Raw genomic sequence first — 19,663 nt, forward strand, 5'->3', positions numbered from 1 at the left:
CAACCTGCTGGGTTTAGGCAGTCCTTCCACCTCAGACTTCCAAGTAGTTGGAACCACAGGCATGTGCCACCATGCCCAATTAATTTTTTTTATTTATTGTAGAGATGAGGTCTCACCAAATTGCCTAGGCTGGTCTCAAACCTCTGGGTTCAGGCAATCCTCTCATCTCTGCCTCCCAAAGTGCTGGGATTACAGGCATGAGTCATAGTGCCTGGCCCAAATGTCCCTTAAAGTCCTTCTCTCTCCCTAAGCAGAAGGAGGAGAAGGAAGAAATTGAAGACTAGAAAATCCCTGCTCTTCCACCTCCACAGGACTCACAAAATCTAACACCTGCTCTTAAACGTTAGTGTACACACACACTCAACTTACAATGTAAAAATCACCAAGTCGATATTGTTTTCCTTTTCTTCGTCCACACTGATGACTATAAACGTTTTTGTAAATAAAAGGAAGCACATTTGTTCTAGAAGTTAAATGAAAAATAAAAGTAAAGTTATTCAGCTTCTCTCAGAAGTAATCACCCTGAGTGTTCTAACAATGTTTCATGGCATACCTATTTTTCCCAAATTGCCGATATTCATAAATTGTAAGTGACTGGTCATGAGTAAAAAAGAACCCAATCAGTTCTCTACAAGCATCACGGCCATTTCTAGAAAAACAGAATAATATCAAATATTTTCAAATAGAATAATACACCAATTAAATAATGTACTAAAATTATGCCTCTCAAGCAGAAATTATATAACTCCCTTGTATGTGTGGTGATGAGGGAGGATTAGGGGAAGCTGCAGGGAAAACACAACAGAGTGTGATGAAGTGCCAAGTTGGATGGGGATGGAGAAAAAAAATTCATCTTACACTGACATGAATATGGATATATTACAATGTAGATTACTAATTTAACATAGACTTTTAAGATAAGGTGGAATATCTTTTTTAAATGTTGAGCTTGCAAGAAGGCACTCAAAGACATACATTTATTATATTTTATTGTCATAGAAAAACTTAAAAATCATTGAACACATGTGATAATTTAAAAATACACATTTTACCAAAAATGGAAAGAACATCAAGTAGCATTGAGTATTACTAGAAATTTATAAGACTGAGATAACAGATTTAAGAATCATTTTCTGTGTCACTTATTGCATCCATCAATAATCTACTGTTAACTTAAAATAATTAAAGTGAAATTAAATAAAACAACTTATATAAAGGTTAGTTTCTAGTTTAGAATATTCTAGTAGCAATACATACATTTTTTTAAATGTACTGCTAAGTTTGGTTTTAAAAGACACTTTAAATCACTTTTAAAATAACTTTTAATTAAATTGTTTTCCTTACAGCTTCATATTTCCTGTATTTGTATAACAGAATAGTAGCTATTACACAAAAATGTTTTCTAAATTAATTGTTCTTATTTAAATGATACACATTTATCTAATCTCATTATTATTTCTATTTGAAAAGATAATATATAGGATTAAAAATGTAATGAAACCCAATTACCTTGATAGGATCCTACCATCAAATTGTACTTTATGAGAAAGCACATTTTCAGTCAAAGTAGAATGAGTTCGTATTCTGTTAAGAAATACATCTTGTCAATAATTCTTTAAAGTTAACTACATATGATGTAAATTATAAACATACCAAAAAAGAGTTATGTTAGTATTTGGAAACAGCACAAAAGGTATAAAACTCTTTTTTTCAGATTTCCAATTGTAACAAATAATACAACCCTGGAGACAGAAGATATAACCCTGAGAAATGGGTATATGATACATGAAGATGTTTGTGTTAGAATCTATAGTATAAAAATGCTATAAAAGTAAATATTGAACAGAAATTGCACATTTGTGCTACTGACTGACACGATTGCAGGGTTACCTGAAAGCCAGGTCTAACCCTCTTCTCTGCTGCCCTGTCACCATCAAATTTGCTTTCTTAAACTCTTGCAATTAGAGTTGATTAGCGACCCAGTTCTGCTAATAAGCTTCCAAGAGAATTCCTTTTGTCCTGATAAAGAGAGTGGCATGGGAAGAGTATCCGCCTGTGAACGTGGCAGGACTATGATGCTAGGTGTCACTACAGCCATAAAGCCACCATGTCAGAAAGGCCAAAAAAGTCCTGGAGAAGCCATCCCAGAGCTGTCACATCACTAAGCCACTGAATTAAAACCAATAACTGCTTACCTCCAAGCAGCTAATTATATAAGAAAAATAAATCCTGACTTGTTCAAGTCACTATCAGTCAGGTTTTCACTGACGGCTAAGCTGAAAATATTCCTTACCAAAATAACAGAATAGTGCGAAAGAATGCTGAATGAAGTATGAATCTTGCCACAGATCAATCCATTATGTAATCATTATGGCCTTCAGATAATATTGAATGGTCTCATAAAGCCTGCCAACCATAACATTCTGTTTAACAAAACCCAAATGCACATACTTTGGCACCCTACTACCAACAATCTCCTTTATATTAAGAGCACTTTGGGAGGCAAGGCAAGTGGATTGCCTGAGCCCGCAGGTTCAAGACCAGCCCAGGCAACTTGACGAGACCTCGCCTCTACAATAAATTAAAAAAGTAGTGGGTCATGGTAGCATGTGCCTGTAGTTCTGGCTATTTGGAAGGCTGAGGCAGAAGGATCGCCGGAACCCAGCAGGTCGACACTGGGGTGGCCGTGAGTGTGCCACTGCACTCCAGCCTGGGTGACAGAGTGGGAGGGACTCCAATTTGAAAAAAAAAGAGATCTGAAGATTCGATGGTGTATCTTTACTTTCCTTCCCAAATAATTTTGTATGATACTCCCCCCATAAAACCGTACAATAAAATGGCAATAATGTAATTAGTAAGTAATTGTGTGGGTCATTGGGCGCTTGAAAGCTCTACCTCTATAAAATCTAGGCATCTACAAAAAGAAAGCGGGATACGGGAAACAAAAGCCTGCAAGCCAAATGGGAATTTGTGAACACAATGGAGTTATGAAAGTTTAGTCAACTCAAAATTCAATTTAATCCACTGGGATTAATGCATTTATTGAATGTCCATTGTGTGCCTGGAACAATTCTAGGTGCTGAGAAAATAACAGCCACAATAAAAGCTGCCATTTATTGAGAACCTTCTAGACAGTAATCATTGTTCAAATCACTTTAATGTGTATTGATTTACTTAATACTTGCAATAACTTTAAGGTGAGTACTATTATCCTCATCTTACAGATAAATTTTACAGAATCAGAGAGAGATAAGTAAATCGCCTGTGGCCATATGATTAGCAAATGGCAAAGCTAGAAAAAAAACCTTGCTCTTAACCATTACATTATATTGGTTTTCAGTGGTGAACAGAACTCATTTTAACAGTGATAAGATGACGTGATAGCTTCAAAGGCCCTACACACAGTCTTTTTGAAAAGATGAAAGTATTATGCACTTTCATATAAAATGCAAAATATCATGTTGACTTTTAGGTGCCCAATAAATAGCACAAATACTTCACTCTACCCAGTCTAACCAATACAGAAAGAAGAAACAGGAAGACTGAAGACCAAAACATGAATTTTATTATTGACAAAGCTATTATAAACCATGTCTTCGGTATGCTGCAATAATATGCTAAGTCCTTAATCCTGGAATTAAACAGACTCACCCACTCATTTCCATTGGTGCGAGGGGACCCTGTAACACTTAATTCACATGGCAGAATATGTGCTTCGGCAAGCTGCCGCCTCCCAAGAAAAAGGGGAGAGGAAGTTTAGTACTACACAGGCCAATTCCTGCTTCCAAATTCATACAGCAGAATTCTCCTCCTCGGGGAAGAATAAATAAGAGAGGGGAGTGAAAGCTGTAAATTCAATAATTCTAATCAATACTCCCATAGGGTATTCTGTAGAGCTAGATCAGCTTTAAACAAGCTGCAATTAATTAATTAAGACAGGTAATATTGATGCAGGGAAACAGATAGGTGACACTGAAAAAAAAGCCTAGAAACCAACCATGAATTTATGACAACTTGACACATAACATAACATGGCATTACAAGTCAGATGGAAAGTTACTTTGTGGTAGGCAGAGATTTCTTTAAGAAAATACAAAGGACATTAGCAATACAGAGAAAGATTTGTAAACTGGTCTACTTTAAAATTATGATCTCTTATTTCTAATTTTAGTCATTAAGAAAAACATAATCAAGAGAATGAAAAGATGACCACAGAATGGTGAAAAAAACATGTGCAAGAAATATAATGAAAAAAGACTCATCTAGAATATGTGAATAAGATCCACAAATCAATCCACAAATCAATATGAAAGACAACAGACTTGAATGGAAATTCCATGTGGTGATATTTAAATGGACAATATACATACAGAAAAGTACTCAACAACCTTAGTCTCCAGTGCAATGCAAATTAAAATCACCAATACACAACCATAAGAAAAACTAAAATGAAAAAGATAAACACCAAGCACTTACAAAGATATGGGGTAACTAGAACACTCATATTGCTACTGGTGGGAGTACAAACTGCAACAACCAGCTTGAAAACCTATTTGGCAGCATCTTTTAAACCTAAACATATGCATACTAAATGGCCCAACAATTCCACTTCTAAGCATATACTCAGCAGAAATGAATATATATGTTCACCAAAAGGCAGGCACATGTAAATTCATAATGGTACTATTCATGAATAGTAAATGTCCATCAACATCTGTGGTATATTTAAACAATGAAATGCTGTACCACAAGAGGAAAAAAAGACAACTACAAATAATGCCATGGATAAAACTCAAACATACTGTTGGGTAAAAGAAGCCAAACATCTTTCATCATGTATATTAGAACCTCACATTGTACATTTTAAATTATACAAGTAAGTAAATGAATATGTGCCACTAGAGGGGAGTATAGATTTTGCAATTTCATTTATATAAAATTATAACCAGGCAGTACTAATCTGTGGTAGTAGGACAGAAAGGTTAATCTGGCATGGCAGGGGAAATGAATAACCATCAGGAGGCAGCACCAGGGGAGGTTTCTGAGGTGCTGGTAGTGTTCTGTTTCTTGATCTCAAAGTTTAGTACATGAGTATTGTTCTGTTTGTGATAATCCCTATGCTGAACACTTAAAACTTGTGGACTTTGTGAATGTCTGTTTTATTTCAATAAAAGTTTGTTCTAAAAAAGGGAAAGTTTAGTTGTGTGACAGATAAACGACAGTGTTCCCCCAAAAGTGTCTACATTCTAATCTTTGGAACCTGTGAATATGCTACCTTACATGATAAAAGAGATGTGTCACATGTGATTAAGTTAAGCATATTAAGATGGGGAGATCACCAGGACTATCCAGGTAGGTTTAATACATGTGTCTTTATTAAGGGAAAGCAGAGGGAGCTATACCTGCAAGAGAAGAGTTTCAGAGTGATGTAGCACGAGAAAGTATTGGTCAGCCACAGCTAGCTTTAAAGATGGAGGAAGAGGCCGTGAGCCACGGAATGAAGCTGCAAAAGGCAAGGACATAGATTCTCCACTGAAAATTCTAGAAGGAATGCAACCCTATCAGCCCTTGATTTAGGCTTCTGACCTCCAGAACTATAAAATAATACATTTGTGTCATTTTAAAGTACTAAGTGTGTGATAATTGTTATAGCATTCATAGAAAATGAATACATAGTGCCTTCAAATACCTAAATGTATGGAAGCAAAGGCTTTCAGAAAATAAGAATGAAACAAAAGGATTAAAATGATAAGAAAGTACTAACAGTTACAGCAGTCTGAAAATATAAAAAAGCTACTGTGAGTATTGACCAGATAGTTTACATCCATTAAAGCTGAGGCTAGACAGATGTCAACTGTTAAATTTAAAATTTAAGTGAACTGCACCAGAAGACTGTAAAAGTTCATAAAGTTTGTATGAACCCAAAAGATTTATAAGCTACAAAGTCAAATGCAAATATATATAAATTATATAAAATAATAAATTTCAATTTTTACCATATAAATGAGATTTAGCCAGTATATACTGCTCACATACAAATAACTCAGTTACTATATTACCCTTCACATATCTCCAAAGGTAGTGTCTTTATGTCCTAAGTTACAAATGAAAAATCTGGAAGCCAAAGAGAGTAAAATAAGACAATGCCCCCAATATCTTAAAGTGGCAGAACTGGGATCTAAACCTGAAAAATCTCACTGTTCTTTATATAGAAAAAAGCAAAAACAAACACATAAACTTTTCAGTCATACACAGAAGTACATTTTAAAACTAATTTTATAACATAGTATCTCCTCATTTTACATAATTAAAATTTTCTTACTTTGTTTCATGGAGTGTTCTTTTCCTAAATCGAAGAGGTGCTATCTTTGAATCTGGAAGGACATAAGCACTTTCTTTTTTCTCAATGGTTAAATTTTGTTCTGGATCACTGATGACAGCCCTACACAGGAAAATAAAAAGTCTGGCTGTTAAATGTGATGAGCATTTAGCATTCACTTATTTGCAAGCAGTTGGAGACGCTCACGTGCCAAATTCAAGTTTACATAGAATAATATTTTATAAGATAGAAATAAATTTAATTATTAAAAATTGCTAGCCATAAAAAAGTGAATGCTACAATTTCCTTTTCTGTAAGTATTATCTAAGAACAAATGGAAATTTTGGAGGGAGCTAAAAGTTTTATGTTTTACTCACTATTTTTTTTTAAGTTGGATTCTCACTCTGTCACCCCGGCTGGAGTGCAGTGGCACGTTCATGGCCACTGCAACCTCGATCTGCTGGGCTCAGGTGATCCTTCCTCTTCAGCCTTCCAAATAGCTGGAACTACAGGCATGTGTTGTCATGCCCAGCTAATTTTTTGATTTATTGTGGAGATTAGGTATCACCAAGTTGCCCAGGCTGAACCCATGGGCTCAGGCAATCCTCTCACCTCAGCCTCCCAAAGTACTGGGATTATGGGTGTGAGCCATCACTCCCAGACTTTAAACAAGTGGCCACTGTGCTGGTTTCAGATAATATAGGAGAAATGACACAGGTAAAGTTAAGATAAGAATAAAAAGTGGTAAATGCTACAATAGAAATTCAATGAGCAAACATAGAAGAGGATGACTTAAAATTTAGAAAAGAAGATACAGAGAAGCTCTCATTAAAGGCATCATGAGACGTTTTCACTGATTCTTGAAAGGTGAGTAGAAGTTGGCACCCACAGGAGAAGGTGTAAGTGTACCTAAAGCAGAGGAACAATTTGTATGAGGCCACAGGAGTAGGCCAACACAGCACCCTTGAGGAACTACACACAGTATGATGCATGAGAGTACAGATTCTGGAACTAGACTACCTGGGTTCAATCCTTGCCTCTGGCAAAAATTAGCTGCATGGCCCTATCTAGTCATTTAGCTCTGGACCACTGTTTTCTCACTTATAAAATAAATAATAAATAATAATGGTATAATGGTACCTCCCTCAAAGAACTGTTTTGAAGATTAAATAGTTAAAATATATATATAATCTAGAAGAGTGCTTATCATCTAATAAGTGTTATAGAACAATTTAATAGTTGAGACTATACCTCCCAATTTTCCTTTTACTACATATCCTACTGAAGATGCATAAATACAGTCATGACAGTTTAGCAGTGGCATTGAAATAGACTAGAAAAGAGATAGTAGGGATCTATACCAAGGTGACAGTGAATATATTGTTTGATAGAAGAAATAAGACCTAGTGTTTGACAGATCAATAGGATGGCTATAGCCGCAATAACCTAGGATACATTTCAAAATAACCAGAAGAGAATAATTCAAGTGTTTCTAGCATTAAAAAGGCAAATATTTAAGGTGATGGGTATTCCAATACACCGATTTGATCTTTACAAATTATATGAATGGCCGGGCTCGGTGGCTCAGCCTATAATCCCATGCCTTTGGGCGGCTGAGGTGAGTGGATTGCCTGAGCCTGCGGGTTCGAGACCCGCCTGGGCAGCGAGACCTCATCTCTACAATAAATCAAAAAATCAGTCGGGCATGGTAGTGCATGCCTGTAATTCCGACTACTTGGAAGACTGAGGCGGAAGGATCGCCGGAGCCCAGCAGGTCGAGGCTGCGGTGGCCAGGAGCAGCCACTGCACTCCAGTCTGGGTGACAGAGTGAGACTCCAACACACACACACAAAAAAAACTTATATGAATGTACTAAATTATCACATGTATCCTAAAATTATTAAAAGAATACAAATAAAGAAATAGGTCTTGTAGAAAGAACAAAATCAAGAAATGCCAGAAGAACTAAAAACTAATTGGAGTTGGGGTCATAAAGTAAAAAGATTTCTTGTAACCCTACAATGTGAAATTAGATTCAATTAATTTAAGAAACATATGGGCCATATATAATTTCTTATTGCTATTATTCATATTATTTTAAGGGTAGGAAACATAAGTTATCCTTATATCTTCACTTTCCTCTTTACCCAACTTGGATTCTATGATTCATTAAAATATAAACTTCTACACACTCTTAACTATCTCGCTTTCTCTGGTTTTTGTCTACTTGCCTGGTAAAATTTCAAGTCTAAATAAATTTGATGGTTTATTGGATAAAAGAATGAATGCGTAGACAGTTTTATCACTTTTTTCCATGTCTTAACTAAGGCAATAGCAGACTTTTTTTAAATGGTATCATGAGCCTTCAACAAATATGAAGATGAATAGCAATTTAGAGATAGAAAAATGTATGAATTTAATACATTATGTCAATTGCTGAAACTTTCAGGAAAAGCTTTAGGCATTTCTAACATACACTGTAAATTCTGTTCATCTGTGTGCCAAGTTATAAACCAAATCTTCCTTTTAAATTGAACATTAAGATAGTTTTTAAATCTCCCAAATGAAAAATACTGGCATTGACCAAAAGTGACACCTGTTCTATACTCACACTTTATCAGTTCTATGTTAAATGTACATACACAGAATATTAGAGTTATAAGAAATCTTAATGTTAATTTGGCAGAGACAAAAATCAAAACACAAACAAGGAAAACATGAAAGCTCCAACAGCAAATTAGTCACATAGCTAAACTTAAAACCCAGTACTGCTGACTTTAATTAAGTCCTCTTCCAGTTCATGCATTTATTTGCCAATTCAACAAACATTTACTGTACAGTTACTATATTAAGCAATGGGAATACAACAATGAAAAAAACTTCCAAGAGCCATGCCCTCATGAAACTCCCATGAAGAGGCAGAAAGATAATTAACATGGCAAGCAGAGAAAATATAAGATAAATTACATATCTTTATGGAAGAAAAAATGAAGTAGTAAGAGGATATAAAGTTTTGATAAGAGATTATATATTTTTTTATTTGGTGCCAAGGTAGATTTCACCAAGGTGACTTCTAAATAAAGATATGAGCTAAAATGAGTAAGCAGCCATATAAATTTCTGGGGGAAAAATCATTCCAAGCAGAGTGGAAAATAAATGCAGAGTACCTGAGACAAAAATGGAACCTAGTATGTTCCATAAGAGAGAGCAAGCTAAATGGCCGGGGCAGAATAGATTTGGGGGAAAGAAGTCCAAGGTCCAATGATGACTTGGATAGACTGTATTATTGGCCCCAATTTTCTAGCATTCCTGATCCATTATCTTTGCCACAGCTTTATTATACATCGAGTATTCTTTCTTTCCCTTTGACTTTGAACTTAGGCATTTGACTGGCTTTGGACAATTATACGCAGCTGCATGACTCTGCTGATCCCAACTGAACTAACTCATGCAAGAGCAGGTTGGCCAGAGATCTGTTTATCTAGAGTGGTCTTAGCTAACTAGTCCAGCTTCCTCTGTAGAAGCAAATTTTTCTTAAGACTAGTGGGCTATCCAAGCAGTTTTCTTCTCTCAGAAATGGCAGAAGCACTAAAGTACAAATGGAAACACATGAGATTTCTTAAGGCCTAAGTTCAGAACTGAAATCATTTGCTTTTGCTCATGTGTAACTGGCCAAAACAAAAAGTAAGTCCTCTTCTAGCCAAGCTTCAACAGCTAATCTAAAGACACATGAGCAAAAATGAATGATTTTCTTAAGCTACTAAGTTTTATAGTGAGACATAACAAGTACGTAGATGTTATATGTTTTACTATGATTGAAATGAAAAATTACTGGAGTGTTTGATTGAGCTTTCCTTTTAACAGAATGACTCTGAATACTGAATTGAGAATAAACCAGTAAAAGCTAAATGTAGAGATAGTCAAACTAGTTAGGAAGTGACAAATAATTCAGGAGTCGGAAGATAATGGTCTGATGATGGCAGCAGAGAAAGTAAATTTATTTTGATGATAGGACTGAGAATGTTTGCTGACAAACTGGATATAGGATTTGAGAGATAACGAAGGATCAAAGGCATCACCAGGACTGCAGGTCTAAATAACTTGAAGAATGGAGTTGCCATGAAGGAAAATTAGAGGATTTGGTCATGGGGAAAGAGACAATAAATTTTCAGGAACCCGGATTAGAAGAAGTTAAATTGAAATCTTAGATTAGAGAAGCATCAAGATATAGACAGTTTTAAAGGCATGATACTGGATGAAATCATTTAGGAAGCAAACATAGAATATGTCCAAGAATTAAATCCTTGGGCACACCCACAGAGATGAGGGAGATGAGGAAGAAAGAGAAGAGACTGAGAAGGAATGGAAAGTAGGAGGACAACAGCCAAGTTAAAAAAAAAAAAAGTTTCAAAAAGAAGAAAGTTTTCAACTGAAAGAGATGTTGCAGATGGGTCAGTTAAGTGAGAACTGAGAAATCACCATTAGTCTAGCAATATGGACTCCACACCTTATTAAGAAAAGCTTTGGCAGCCTAGTGGAGGTAAAATAAAATAAATAAAGTTCATGAGATAATGGAAGAAGATACATTGGAGACTCTAGGTATAATTAATTGTTTAAAAATATTATGTAAAGTATCATTCTTTCTGCCACATAACACTTTTTTCAAAGCTAAATTAAGTCTTACTTTTTCCTTGAAGACTTTTTAGATTATTCCAACTTTTTCTGAACTCCTACCATATTTCCATGTTGTCACAAAATTTAGTACTGTATGTGTTAAAACTTTATATAGTTTTCCAATGGGTACAAAATTCTTTTTTTTTTGAGTTGAGGCCACACTATCATCCAAGCTAGAGAGCAGTGGTACACTCATGGCTCACCACTGGAACTCTTGAACTAAGCTACACTCCTACCTCAGCTTCCTGAGTAGCTGGAACTGCAGGCATGCATTGTCACATCTAGTTATTTATTTTTAAATTTTTTGTAGAGATGAGATTTTTCTGTTGCCCAGGCCAGTCTGAACTCCTGGGCTTAAGCAACCCTCCTCCCTTATTCTCCCAAAGTGCTGGGATTACAGGCATGATCCACTGCACCAAGTCAGGTTTTTAAATTATTTACAGTTTCACAGTTCTCAAACTGTACCAAAGTACCCTGGAGTACCACAGAGACTCATTGGAATATTTTGGGATATTTTTACTTTTGAGAGACATACAGTGATATTTAACATCCTTTGCACACCAGATAACCCAGTAGCTCAAGGTAGTTCACAGTTTCAATGACATAGCATGCTAAACTCCTTCAATGATGTTGCATCTTAGAAAACCAAGTTTTCTACAACTGCTATGATAAAAAGCAAATGTCAAGTGAAAATCGATGTAGAATAGAAAGTGAAGGTGGCAGCATTGTAAATGATTCTAATATTAGAGAGATTGTGCAGTACCTAAAAGATGCATATAGTCCATTAGTAAGTTAGAATAAAATAAAAATATTTTTTCCATTTTATGTATATTTTTCAAGGAGTCAAAAATATGAATGTCATGCATATTTATACTAATGAAAGCTTTCTGGACGAATTTCTCTTTCTAGTCTAATCCTCACCTAGATAAGTGGTCTATCATCACTTGCTCTGCAACCATCTGTTTCTTTTTCTCTGCAGCCACAATTTCCTGGAAAAAAAAATACATGCAATTTCATTGCTCATATGGCAAAATAATATAATAGTTAACACAAAAAAGTTCTAAACCATAAATTAAACATCTCCCATTCCTTCTTATATACAGATTACTTTTCATTAATTAACAAATTTAAAATTTCAATTATTTAATACATAAGTACCATTTCTTTCCTAACAAGAAAGGCACTTAAATTTTGGTAAAAATTATGGAGTCAGACTAATGGAAAGAGATTATGACATACCTTCTTTCTATTCCTCTCCTCAAGAGATGTCCTGCAAAACTGAATTTCAATCATTCAATTTTACATTTTAAAAAAACTAAAACTAAGCAAAACAAACAAAAAAAATCTCACCATTGAAGAATAATTTTTTCTCTCTGCGTCAATAATACTTGATCAGATATCAGGGCAAGATGGCAATAATATTTGATCAGATATGAGGGCGAGTGTGTGAGCCTCTGCATGGGTGAGTGTGCACAAGATAGAATTTGCATGTGTGTATGTGTACAAGTGGGTGAGTAAATGTCCGACTGAGGGGGATACAGGAACAAGCGCTCAGGGCTACCCTGCAGAAGTGGCTGCCAGTTACTACTCTTCTGAATTCAGCACCCCCTGAGCACAGGAACAACCACCATTCTTGGGGCACTTCTTGGGAAGAGACAGCAGAGATCAGACACCTCTTGGTGCCTGACACCTAGCCCCACACCACCACCTATGGCAACAGGTTGGGCACCGACAGTGGGGACTGTGGAGAAAGCATAAGAAAGAAATCTGAAGATGAGTCCCACTGGAGGAAAAGACTCAGGTCATTGCGATTTCCTCTGTCCTGGAACCCAGACAAAGATGTGCTTTAACTTGCTCATTACTTAGCAGCCTGAATGCTGAGACTGAAGGACAACTTCTGTACCTCTCTGGGATGATCACTGTTGGCACAAATAGGATACTCCAGGTGCACGATACCTGGAGAGACAGTGCTGAGGCAGAACTCCAGATGCCCCACCTTCCATACTGGACTATTTAGACAGGAGGATGGATGCAATCAGAGTGGGAGCCCTAGCAGCAGATGAGTAAGGGTGAGTCATGGACTGACTAGCCCTCTTTCCCAGCAGTCCATTGGATGTCTGACCCACGTGGATAGCAGCCTGATTGCCTGTGGAGAGGACTGAACACAGGCAGGTAGATAGACTACAAAAATTCCCTTCTGACCACAAGGAGAACAGGGGGGAGAATGTAGAGACTGGAGGCCACTCCCTGCCACCACAGTAAGACAAAAGTGGCAGTGCTTAGGACATGCCAGTAAAAGAGGAACCTGAAGTTCCACAAATGGTCACAAGAAGGAGATCAAGACTCACAAAAGGTTTATCTTATTTTATTCTGTTCTATTCTAATTTTTGACTGGTTCTCTCTCTCTCTCTCTCTCTCTCTCTCTCTCTCTCTCTCTCTCTCTCTCTCTCTCTATATATATATATATATATATATATATATATATATATATATATATATCTTTGGGTGTGTGTTCTGATTTGATTTGCTCCTTTTCTTCCCTCTTTTCCTGCTAATGAGTAAAGCTGAGGGAGAGTGTATACTCTTTTCTTATTTGTTTATCAGATTGTTTGCCTGCCTATTGTTTTTCCTTTTCTTATTTTTTCTCTTCATCTTCCTTTCTTCTCCCTTCTTTCTTTCTCTTATATCATTTTTGTTTCAGGGAGTATACATATGCTGCCACCACATAGACATATAGTAAGGTGGTGAGAAGTGGGGACCAGGGGCCCACACCCCAGTCAGCAAATATTGCAATCTACAGGTAGCCTCAGAACATTAGCTCCACGCATTACACCATAATCAAATCTCAAAACCATAAAAAGAGCTCCCCATCTCCAGTATGACTTCAAAATTGATCAAAACCAAGGTTCTATCTATGGAATCGAGGGTTGAACAAATAGAAGTGACAGCTAATCCCACTCTCACTGAGCAATGGATTTAAAGGGAGGAGGGAGGAAAAATCAGTTACATATGAAGAAGAATCATCAGAAAAACACACATACCCCAGACCCCTGGAAAGACAGCACCTAAGAACACAGACTCCAGAGCTCAAACAATGGAGAGCCACAAGAACAATTGGTCTCAAACTGCCGATCCAGATATCAAGGTACTAATGGAAAGGAAAAATATAAATGAAGAAAGGCAAGAAGAAAGAATGAAAGAGCTGATAACTGAGATGATCATAATACAAAACACAGTGAATGAAATAAATAACAAACTGACAAGCATGGAAAGCAAAATAAACCAAGCAGAAGAAAGAATCTTAGATCCTGAATTGTACCCCACATCTTTAAAATAAAATTTATTTAAAGAAAAAAAGAATTTCAGAGCTTGAAGACTGAAATATGAAACTAACTCAAACTATTAAAAATATAAAAAGAAGCAGGGCTCGGTGGCTCAGCCTGTAATCCCACGCCTTTGGGAAGCTGAGGTGAGTGGATTGCCTGAGCCTGTGGGTTTGAGACCCACGATAAATCAAAAAAATCAACCAGGCATGGTAGCGCATGCCTGTAATTCCGTCTACTTGGAAGGCTGAGGCGGAAGGATCACCGGAGCCCAGCAGGTCGAGGCTGCGGTGGCCAGGAGCGACCACTGCACTGCACTCCAGTCTGGGTGACAGAGTGAGACTCCAACTCAAAAAAAAATTATTTATATATATATATATATATATATATATATATATATATATAAATTTATATATATATATAATTTTATATATAAAGGTAGCTTAAATAGACAGAACAAATCCTCCAAGAGGTGTGCAATTATAGTAAGAGACCAAATTTATGCCTAATTGACATACCTGAAGCAGAAAAAGAAACAAGAAACACCTTGAAACAAACATTCCATGAAGTTATCCAAGACAACTTCCCTCATCTCATCAGATATGCAACCATCCAAACACAAGAGATTCAGAGAATCCCTGCAAGGCATTCAATGAGAAGAACAACTTCCAGACACATAGTAATTTGCTTATACAAAGTAGGTATAAAAGAAAAAATCCTAAAGGCAGGGAAAGAGAAAGGTCAGACTACCTATCAGGGAAGACCAATTAGAATAGCAACAGATTTATCCACAGAAAAACTACAAGCCAGAAAAGACTGAGTTAAATACTCAACGTACTCAAAGATAAACAATTCCAGCTGAAAATTTCCTACTCAACTAAGCTAAGCTTCATCTGTGACAGAGAATTAAAATCCTTTCCAGGCATCCATTCCCTAAAAGATTATGCTGATTCCAGACCAGCTCTACAGGAGAAATTTAAGAAAGTATTAAGAAAAGAAGAAAGACAAAACAAAACAAACAAACAAAGAAGACCATGCACTTCCCAAGAAAACAGGAAAACACCAAATTAACAGAGAATACATTGCAACTGGAAACTTGAAAACACAAAAATACATCAACACAAAAGTTAAAAGAAAATAAACAAAAAACTTTATAAAACCTCATGACAGGGATAAACTCTCACATTTCAATAGTCAACCAGAACATGAATGGACTAAATGCACCACTGAAAAGACAGAGAATGGCAAACTATATTTAAAAAAAAAAAAAGAAAAGAAACAACCCCACAATATGCTGCCTCCAAGAAACACATCTCATTACAAAGGACACTCACAGATGAAAAGATAGAGGATGGAAAACAAACTTTCAGACACACAGAAAACAAAAAAAGGGTAGGAGTCAAAATTTTAATATCAGACAAAACAACCTTCAAGCTATCAAAAGTTTAAAAATAGAGAAAGATAGTACCTAATGATAAAAGGTTCAATTCATCAACAGGAAATATCCATTCTAAATATATATGGACCCAACACAGAAGCATCACATAAAGCAACTACTAAGTAACCTGAAAAAGGATATTGATATAAGCATATTATAACTGAGGACTTACATAATTAGATAACAAAATTAGATAGATGACTGAAGAAAAAAATCAATAAGGAGACCCAGAACCTTAACTAGACACTTGAAGAAATGGACTTAATAGATACCTACAGAACACTCCCCCAGCAACCATAGAATATGCATTCTACTCATCACCACATGGAACGTTTTCCAAGATTGACCACACCCTTGGCCATAAATCAAGATAAACAAATACCATAAGATCAAAATACTACCACATATCTTCTCAGACCAGAGTGGCATAAAAATAAATATTTTCATGAACAAGACCCTCGCGAAACACACAAAGACATGGACACTAAACAGCACAATGGTGAGCAACTCCTGAGTCAACAAAGAAATTAAAAGATTCTTGGAAACAAATGAAAACTAGGATACACCTACCAAAATCTCTGGGATGCCATGAAAACAGTACTAAGAGGGGAATTCATATCTCTACAAACACACATCAAGAAAATAGAAAGATCATGAGTTAACAGCCTAACAAATCACCTAAGGGAGCTGGAAAGGCAAGACCATCAAAACCTTAACTTCAGCAGAGGAATCCAGATCACCAAAATAAAAGCCCAAATATGGGACATGAAAGACAAAAAATATCATAGAAAACAAAATCAATGAAACAAAAAGCTGGTTCTTTGAAAGAATAAACAAGATTGATGTACCTCTAGCCAGACTGACCAAGAAAAAGAGAGAAAAATACCAAATAAACACAATCAGAAATGAAAAGATCAAATCACAACTGACCCCAAAGAAATATAAAAGATTATCAGTGATTACTGTGCATACCTGTATAGAAAAAAACTCAAAAACCTAAATGGAATGGAGGACTTTCTGATATTACACAACCTCCCAAGGTTAAAACAAGAGGAAATTGAGACCCTAAATAGACCAGTAACAACTCAGGAAATTGACTCCATCATAAACTACCTACAAACTAAAAGACCTGGACAGACAGTTTTCCATCAGAATTCTACAAAACATACAAGGAAGAGCTCATACCAATCCTATTGAAAGTATTTCAGGCAATCAAGAAAGACAGAACTCTCCCCAAATCATTTTATGATGCTAACATAACACTGATATCTAAACTGGGCAAAGACCTAACAAAGAAAGAGAACTATGGGCCAATATCCTTGATGAACATAGATGCAAAAATTCTCAAAAAGATTCTTGCAAATTGGATTAACCAATACATCTCAAAAATTATCCACCATGACCAAGTAGGCTTCATCCCCAGGATGTAGTGTGATTCAACATCCACAAGACCATAAATGTAATTAAATATATCAATAGATGTAGAAACAAGAACTACAGGATTATATCATTAGACACAGAAAAAACTTTTGATAAAATCCAGCATCTATTCTTGAAACAAACCTTTAAACATCTAGGTATAGAGGAAACATACCTCAAAATAGTAAGAGCCATCTACAATAAACACACAGCCAACACATTACTAAAAGGACAGAAATTGCAAGCATTTCCCTGGAAACCCAAACAAGACAAGACTGCCCACTCTCACCCCTTCTGTTCAACATAGTGTTAGAAGTCTTAGCTAGAGCAATCAGACAAGAGAAGGAAATCAGGAGAATAAAAACAGGAAAAGAGGAAGCTGAGCTATCCTTCTTTGCAGACAATATGAACCTATACCTGGAAACCCCAAGGGAATCTGTCAAAAACCTCCTTGCACTGTTAAAGGACTATGGCAAAGTCTCAGGGTATAAAATAAATGTGCAAAAGACAGTCACATTTTGATACACCAACAATAAATAGGCAGAGAACCAATAAAAAGCAGAATCCCATTCACAAGTCACTAAAAAAATGAAGTACCTTGGCATCATCCTAACCAGAGAAATGAAAGACCTTTACAATGAGAACTACAAAACACTGCTCAAAGAAATCTAAGAAGACACAAACAAATGGAAATATATTCCATGTTCATATAGGAGGAATTTACACTGTTAAGATGTCTATCCTACCCAAGGCAATCTATAGATTCAATGCAATACCCATTAAATTACTAACATAATTCTTCTCAGACCTGGAAATGACAATACAGAAATTCATATGGAAACATAAACAATCACAAATAGCCAAAACAATTCTTAGCAAAAGAAACAAAGTTGGAGGTATCACACTCACAAACTTCAAACTTTATTATAAGACTACAATAATCAAAACAATCTGGTACTGGTACAAGAACAGGCATATAGACCAATGGAACAGTATAGGAATTCCAGAAGTGAAACCTCAATTTCTTAACCAACTCATCTTCAACAAAGTCTCCACCAGTAACCACTGAGGAGAGGAGAACCTATTCAGTAAATGGTGCTGGAAAAACTAGCTGACCATCTGCAAAAGAATGAAACAGGACTCCTACCTATCACCATACACAAAAAATCAGTTCTAAATGAATCAAAGATCTAAATGTAAATCCTCAAACTATAAGACTCTTAGAAAATGCAGGAGACACCCTTATGGAAATTGGAATAGGCAACCAATTCCTGATCAAAACCTCAAATGACCATGCCATAAGAGATAAGATAGAAAAGTGGGACTGAAAATCTTCTGCAAAACAAAATAAACCATCAAGCAAGCAGGGAGACAGCCCACAGAATGGGAAAAATATCTGCCAACTGTATATCTGACAAAGGACTAACAATCAGGACCTAAAAAGAAACCAAACATGCCAAAGGGGGGGAAAACAGCTCCATTAAGAAGTGGGCAAAAGATATGAATAGACATGTCTCAAAAGAAGACATAGGAACAGCAAATAGACACATGAAAAAAATGCTCAGTCTCACTAATCATCAGAAAAATGTAAATCAAAAGCACACTGAAAAACCACAAAACAACAGTAAGAATGGACATTATTAATAAAACAAAAAACAGCATATGCTGGTGAGGATGCAGGGAAAAGGGAATGCTTCTACACTACTGGTGGGAGTGCAAACTACATAAACCTATGTTGAAAACAGTGTGGTGATTTCTAAAAGAATTAGAAATTGACCTTCCATATGACCTAGCAATCCCCTTCTGGGAATATACCCAGAGGAACTCAAATCATTCTACAAAAAGGTACCTGTGCATGCATGTTTATTGCAATACTATTCACAATAGCAGTGACATGGAACCAACTGAGCTGCCCATCAAAAGTAGACAGGATTTTAAAAATGTGGTACATCTACATGGTTAAATATTATGCAGTCACAAAGAAAGAAAAAACTATGGACTTCACAGCAACCTGGATGGAATTAGAATCTGTCATACTACGTGATCTATCACAGAAACACAGAACTGAGTACCATATGTTCTCACTCATAAGAGGACCCTGAACATCTATTATAACACCACAAAAAAGGTATTGACTGTAGCAGGACATTGTCACGGGAGTTAAGGAGAGGTGGGAAACATGACATAATTAAATGTGCATGATCCCAATCCAGGCAAAGTGAGGTCCAATGGGAGGCCCAAACTTCACCTGTATGTAGACCATTTATGTACTTAATCTTGACTTGTACTCTCACATCTTTAAAATAAATTAGAAAAATTTTTTTAAAAAGAAAAAATAATAATCAACTTTCCTCAATTACTGGTTTTATTGAACTGTCTTATATTATTTTTCATTCTTTCCCACTCACCTAAAAGTATTTTTTACTACTTTTTAGGTAATATAAAATTGAAAGATTTGTAATCATTTAATTTCAAGTAAATTAATATGTA

The 19,663-nt window shown here is 36.0% G+C and overlaps 1 protein-coding gene across 1 annotated transcript in view; it reads right to left on the minus strand.

Annotated features, from left to right (window-relative positions):
- The window catches only part of CAPS2 (calcyphosine 2), a 62,801-nt gene that overhangs the window by 24,582 nt on the left and 18,556 nt on the right, over nt 1-19,663 (minus strand). Inside the window, exons 5-9 of the mRNA XM_021707371.1 lie at nt 11,915-11,982; nt 6,323-6,442; nt 1,510-1,584; nt 554-649; nt 370-463 (exon numbers count right to left, since the gene is read on the minus strand). Coding sequence (XP_021563046.1) covers nt 370-463; nt 554-649; nt 1,510-1,584; nt 6,323-6,442; nt 11,915-11,982 — 453 coding nt within the window. The remainder of the gene's footprint in view (nt 1-369; nt 464-553; nt 650-1,509; nt 1,585-6,322; nt 6,443-11,914; nt 11,983-19,663) is intronic.

The sequence above is a fragment of the Carlito syrichta genome, unplaced genomic scaffold, assembly GCF_000164805.1.
Source record: "Carlito syrichta isolate Samal-C Ts95f unplaced genomic scaffold, Tarsius_syrichta-2.0.1 Scaffold316858, whole genome shotgun sequence".
Classification (NCBI taxonomy): Eukaryota; Metazoa; Chordata; class Mammalia; order Primates; family Tarsiidae; genus Carlito; species Carlito syrichta.